The sequence below is a fragment of the Austrofundulus limnaeus genome, unplaced genomic scaffold (genome assembly GCF_001266775.1).
Source record: "Austrofundulus limnaeus strain Quisiro unplaced genomic scaffold, Austrofundulus_limnaeus-1.0 Scaffold189, whole genome shotgun sequence".
In the NCBI taxonomy this organism is placed as follows: Eukaryota; Metazoa; Chordata; class Actinopteri; order Cyprinodontiformes; family Rivulidae; genus Austrofundulus; species Austrofundulus limnaeus.
This window is the reverse complement of record NW_013952591.1, coordinates 248757-255714: the sequence shown is the minus strand read 5'-3', so window position 1 is coordinate 255714 and position 6958 is coordinate 248757. Positions and strand designations below refer to the sequence as shown.

Sequence of the window (6958 nt, the reverse complement as noted above, 5' to 3'; positions counted from 1 at the left end):
TTCTGACAGTGTAGCAGCATTAGTCATCAGTAGCAGCATTAGTCATCAGTAGCAGTATTAGTCATCAGTAGCAGTATTAGTCAGCAGTAGCAGTATTAGTCAGCAGTAGCAGTATTAGTCATCAGTAGCAGTATTAGTCATCAGTAGCAGCATTAGTCATCAGTAGCAGTATTAGTCATCAGTAGCAGTATTAGTCAGCAGTAGCAGCATTAGTCATCAGTAGCAGCATTAGTCATCAGTAGCAGCATTAGTCAGCAGTAGCAGCAGTGGTCATCAGTAGCAGTATTAGTCAGCAGTAGCAGCAGTGGTCAGCAGTAGCAGCATTAGTCAGCAGTAGCAGCAGTGGTCATCAGTAGCAGTATTAGTCAGCAGTAGCAGCATTAGTCAGCAGTAGCAGCATTAGTCAGCAGTAGCAGCAGTGGTCAGCAAACGTTCACGGAAGAATCTGTCAGAAAAAAGCTGCGGAGCTTTAACAGCGACATATTTGTGCACAAATAAAGTTGGGTAACGGGTCTCTGATTTTTTCCCCACAGTGTAGATCCCAGCAGGACACCCTGCAGAGGAAACTCATTTCAGCTGCTTGTATCTGTGATCTCGTTCTTTCGGTCACTACCCAAAGCTCCTGACCATAGATGAGGGTAGGAACGTAGACCGACCTGTAAACCGAGAGCTTTGCCTTCTGGCTCAGCTCTCTCTTCATCACGACAGACCGGTACAACGCCCGCATCACTGACACAGCACCAATCTGCCTGTCGATCTCCCACTAGGGCTTGACCCTAAACAATAAATATCTTATATCTGGCAACATATATGGTGATTTTTGGCCTTTCCAGAAACCTGCAGCAGACAGTTCAGCCTCCATTGTGAAGAGTTACATCCAATATGGTGAATGCACAAACCTTCACTTGGATCAAGTGTGAACTTGGTTTGTTCCTACATGTTGAAAAGGTTGAGAAGCACAAACAGCACTCTGCTATTCATCATTGGTACTGGTCTTCATCTGCTTGTGAAAAAGCAGAAAAACAATGGTTTGCAGCCACATGTGGTGAGTGGTTTTAGACTGCTGTGGGGGATGGGGTTCCCAAAAACCTCCACTCTGAAGCCTGGATTCAAAAAGCTTTGGTTTCTGTGAAAAAAGCATGGTTGTCTTGGACATGGACAGCCGAGCTGCAGCAGCAATGCTACAGTTTGTGTAAAGTGGACCTTGTAAACTCACATGAAGCTTAATCCCAATTATTTCCCATTTAATTTTTGTAGGGTCTTTGTTGGTCTGGCTCTCAGTGAGATGTTTTGGTCACATTCATGAAAGTGAAAGTTAAAGGGAAAGGGACCGGGTATCAAGCTCAGTGTTCCATTGTAAGTTTTATGAAGCTGAAATCTGACATCCTACTCTGTTCAAGTTCTTGTGACGGCTATAAACGTCTTGTAAAGAACGCTAATTTTCAGAGTAAGGGGTCTCTGCAGTAGGTTTTGTCCTGTGGGCGGAGACGTCCCTGCTCATGATTGGCGGAGGTCTTAATGTGGGCGGAGACGTCCCTACTCATGATTGGCGGAGGTCTTAATGTGGGTGGAGGCGGCCCAAATCGTGATGGGTCGGATTGACGGTGGGGTTTGAGGAGGCTAGAGAGGCAGCGGGGAGTAGCTTGATTGAGTCGGGCAGGAAGCAACATGTTTTTTAAGATAAATTTTAGTCATAACTTGGGAAAGGAAAGTGCTAGCTGTACATAATTTGAATGTCATACATGTGAAAGGATGTGTAATACGGCTCGGTTAAAACCTCCCTAACCAGCCTGTAAAAAGATAGCTAAAAATCAATATTTTTTACAGGCTGGTTAGGGATGTTTTAACCAAGCTGTATTGTTACACATCCTTTCACATGTACGACGTTCAAATTTTGTACAGCTAGCACTTTCCTTTCCCAAGTTATAACTAAAATTTATTTTTAAAAAAACGTTACTTCCTGCCCGACTCGACCAAACCCCCACTGCCTCCAGCCTCAAACCCCACCGTCAATCCGAGATCTCTTGGGCCATCTCCGCCCACATCAAGACCTCCGCCAATGACAATTTGGGCCATCTCCTCCCACAGGACAATACGTTCTGCAGAGACCCCTACTTGAATTTTCAAGGTTTGATTAAACTAACTACAACTCCATTTTTCATCATGAAATGATCTGACATGAAAGGAAGAAGACGATATGCATTTCTTTCAGAATAACTAAGCCTTTAATTTATATCTGCATTATGATTTTCTCAGATTCATGCTTGGCCATCAACGCCACCATCACTCCATCACCCTTCACAGTCGCCAAGGTGGGTCAGAATGTCACTCTGACCTGCATTGTGTCTCAGAGGCACCGCAACACAGCCTTACCAGTGGTTAAATGGATTTTTCTACCAGCAAGCAAGACTCAAGAAGAGGACGAACTCCTCATCGCTCGCATCAACATGAGGAAAGCCCGTTTTTATGGCAACTATACAAAGAGTTTCCAGTGGCCCAAGTTCAGGTTGACGGTAGTGAAGCAGGGGAAGATCTTTGAGCTGCTCATCCTGGATGTGTCTGAAGGGGACTGGGGACTCTACATGTGCCGAGTGCAGGAGTTTAAAAAGCACAAAGACCACTGGAAGGCTTCATCCAACTTCACAGCTGTTACTGAGCTCAGAGGTGAGCAGATAAAACCTTTTCAATTGGGAAGAAAGGTTTACAAACAATTAACCTGTTAACATTTGGGCATAAAATACCATAAAACGCCTTAAAAAGTACACACAAATTTAATGAAGTACTGCTTTTGAACCCTTTAGAGTAAATTCACAAACTTGGTTTTTTTTTAAAGCTAACAATCTGAATTTTTAACTTCAGCAGTCATGTTCTTTGTAACTGTAACTTGTATTTAGTATATTGCAGTAAAATACACAAAAATCAAGATATTGTTCTCTCTAAAAAAAATTTTTATTAGTAAAGTATCACAGAACATGAAGGGAATGAGATATGAATAAACAACTTTTACTGGGCTAAAAATATTAATTCCCAACTATTACCAGTTCAAAATAGGTAACAGTAGCTTAAAATATGAATATTTGACACATAGTACAACCCAGGATGTATCATTTGCATATTTGTACACATTTACAGTACGTCCAAACTGTACACTTTGTCTAAAACACTGTAATTTCTAAATGCTTCAACACAGGGACTTCACTCTGGGCTCAAATTAAAGATAAAAAACCCCACAAAACATATTCTACCATCCATATTTACTCACAGCATGATTAAATTAAAAAATATATATTAATGTTCAGAAATATTTGGACCAATTGGAGTACATTCAGCCAAATTTCCACCAATAAACAGCCAAAACAAGAATAAACAAATATACTGTATCCTTATTTATTTCAAAGCATTAACATTCCACACAGCTTATAAAACCACCAGCAGTGAAAAAATATTTGTTTTTCACCCACATTTGATGCATATTTGTCCTCAAATATGACAAAATTAGCGACTCAAAATGTCCGACCGGAAGTGTTTTATCCAAACAAAATACTTCTCCTGGCCACAAAAATCACTCTTCCTTATCTTGAAGCACTCGAAACACTTAATGACAAATATATTTTCATTTTATCAGCATGTTTAGTCAGCTAACTGGTCAAAAGATGATGGAAAACAATGTTTTCCTGTGAGCGTAGCTTCCTTCATTAGCGTAGCAGGACTGTCTAAATATGGCGATCCACTCCGTGTTTACCTTGTCCCGTCACTTAACAAAGTTCCCACCCCCTCAATATAAACACCAAATGAAAGGTACGGTGATTGGCTACACAGCTGTGGCATCAGAACGAAGCTCGGCACTGACTGGTCGTATCTACACTCAATCAAGCCCAGGATGATGGAAACCTGAAGTTGGTCACTTCTCATATATTATTGGCTCTGGACAGCCGAAACTTGAACCCAGTTGGTCAAATGAGGTGTCAATCGAAAGAGGAGGGCCTAGACGTCCATTTTGATGCATTGCACACAGACACAGGTTGAATAGAAACACAGAACGGCATTTCAAAATAAAACAAAACAAAAACGACACACGGGCAATTTGAACAACTTCAGTTTGGGCTAAAAAGACATTGTATTTACTCAAATACAGACATGGAAAAAAAATATCTTCCCACAATAATTAAAAAAATCTGTTGTGATTGGAGAACCACAGCTCTTGTTTTGTCTCATTAGTTCCAGAAACCAGCCCTATGCCCTAAACTAGCAGGGAGCAATCCTGGTCCTTGATGGCCACCATCTTGCAAGTTTTCTGTTTCCCTATTTAAACACACCTAATTTAGTGACTGAATTAAAATTTTAATTTCTGCAGAAGCCAGTTCATCATCCATTCCTTCAAACAGGTGTGTTTGATCAAAGAAACCTCTAGAATAGTGGCCCTCAAGGACCAGAATTGCCCACCCTGCCCTAGACACTTGGGTAAAAATAGGGACAGTATTCTTGTTAAGTGTAAAATCAGCAGTAAATTTGAGGTCTTGTAGGGGAGCTTCAGCTGCGAGCAACAATAGTAAATGCTAGATTCTGTTTTGACATATGTAGCGAGTTGTTAGGACGGAAACAGTTTTTGTCAATTTGGATTTAAATTCAGATTATTTATAGTAACTTTTCTTACTGCAGAAATAAGATTATCAATTAATTATTTATTAGTTAATTATTATTAACCAGGTCGTTCTGCAAACATTTACATGTAAAGCCTGATTAGGTACATCAGCCCAACAAGGTTGGAGACATTTGTCTGTCCCGTCTTGGACCTCTGAAGTCCAGTCAGATCTGACCCTGGTACGACTTGGTCCACCATCACAAACAGCCTTATCAAAGCCCGTCGAGTCGGCACAAACTTCTCGTTTGCAGTAATCAAAAATTACATTTTCCCAAAATGGTTCTGGTCCATCTCAGGTTCAGAAGCTCTCCAGCTTCCTCAGGAAATCTCAACTCAGCACTCACTGAAAACCAAAACAGGGCTGTTTTTAAATGAGAATGGAATTTATGAAACATTTCAGTCTGGTTTCAAACACTTACACAACACTGAAACGGCTCTGGTGAGGGTTTACAGTGATATTCTTCTGTTATGGTCAGTTTGTGGTCCTGGTACTTCTGGACATGACTGCAGCTTTTCATACTGTTGACCACAGTATCCTGTTGTCACGTTTCAACACTGGGTTGGGATCACAGGAGCAGCACTAGATTGGTTTTGTTCCTACCTAAGTCGCAGATGTTTTAGTGCTAATGTTGGAAACTTTTTTCCTGCCTCAGAGCCTCTTTCCTGTGGGGTTTCACAGGGATCGATTCTTGGACTGCTTTTGTTTTCTTTGTACCTGCTTCCGTTAGGGTCTGTTCTAAGGAAACATGGTCCGTCTTTTCATTGCTGTGCTGATGATTGTCAGATCTACCTGCCCTTGACACCTGATAATAGAGCTTGCTCTACCCAGTTGTTATTAAAATGTCTTGATGACATTAAGGATTGGATGGCTGCAAATTTTTTAAATTTTAATGACAGGAAAACTGAATTTATTGCATCTAGCCCTTGTGCTACTGCTGACACCTTTCCATTTAAATTAGGCTCTCTTCAGTTGTATTTGAAGCAGTCTGTTGTAAATCTGGGAATGATTTTAGATTCTGATTTGAAGTTAAACAAGCAGATCAACTCTGTTTTGCAGAAAAGTTTTTTTCAGCTAAGACAGATAGCCAAGCTCAAGCGAATACTGACTAGACCTGACCTTGAGAGAATAGTACATGCTTTTATTACTAGTCGAATAGATTATTGCAATGCACTTTATGTTGGGATCAGTCCAGTCTCCCTTTCACGTCTTCAACTTGTTCAGAATGCTGCAGCTCGTCTTATAACAGGATCTCGTAGGTTTGAGCATGTGTCTTATCTTCCCTTCACTGGCTCCCAGTGCGCTATAGAATAGATTTTAAAATTCACTGGCTCACTTACAAATGCCAGCATGGCCTTGCACCCTCCTATCTCTCTGATCTACTTCAACCATACAGTCCTTCTCGGGCATTAGGATCTTCTGATCAGCTGCTTTTGGTCGTTCCTAAAAAAACCAGGCTGAAACTGAGGGGAGATCGAGTTTTTTCAGTTGTGGCTCCCAAGTTTTGGAACAATCTACGCCCCAATGTTGGACAGTCCTCGTCACTTCCTGTTTTTAAATCTTTATTAAAAACACACCTGTTTTCTCAGATTTTTGATTAACTTTGAGTTATGTATTTGTTGTTGGTGTTTTATTTCTTATATTTTTAAGAATGTTGTTTGTTTTTATATTGACCTTTGCCTTGTGTTCAGCACTTTGGTGACAACTTGTTTTTTAAATGTGCTTTATAGAACTTGATGATGATGATGATGATGATGATGATGATGATGATGATTTTCCAGTTTTCGCACTCAGCGTACAGTGTGACTAGTCATAACAAAGAATACCAGGGGTCAGTTTTATAAAACTGGCGTACGCACAATTTGAGCCCAGAAACTTGCGTACGCCACTTTTTACGCCAAGGTTGTGATTTATAAAATCCAAACTTGACGTGAAAATGTGCGGTGCCTCGCGCCAGCTCTGACACATGTGTACGCTCATTTTGGAGACGTGAAACTGCGACACAGATGGTGAAGTGAGGAATTAGAGCCACACTGTGTAATGATCACTGTCAGATATTTAATTTACCTTCAGAATCAGACTTAGATTTTTATTCAACTTTATCATCAGCTTTMTTAACAGTAATATTTATGCTGCTGCTGCTGAGCCATGAGGACCTTTGAAATAAAAAAACTTAAATCTTAGATAAAAGTTCCCGTGTGCAAATCCCAGACAGCAAAAGTCACGCTTTGGTTACACGAGCAGGGCGCATCACCTCGCCAGTGTTTGTCACGCGCGGGTGTGTGTGTGTGTGTGTGTGTGTGTGTGTGTGTGTGTGT

General features: G+C 40.9%; 1 protein-coding gene across 2 annotated transcripts in view; it reads left to right on the top strand.

Moving 5' to 3' along the window:
- Positions 1-6958, top strand: part of vstm4b (V-set and transmembrane domain containing 4b) — a 35616-nt gene that overhangs the window by 4266 nt on the left and 24392 nt on the right. For both annotated transcript variants that reach the window (XM_014018288.1, XM_014018287.1), the window contains exon 2: positions 2257-2664. In XM_014018288.1, the coding sequence (XP_013873742.1) occupies positions 2257-2664 (408 nt within the window). The remainder of the gene's footprint in view (positions 1-2256; positions 2665-6958) is intronic.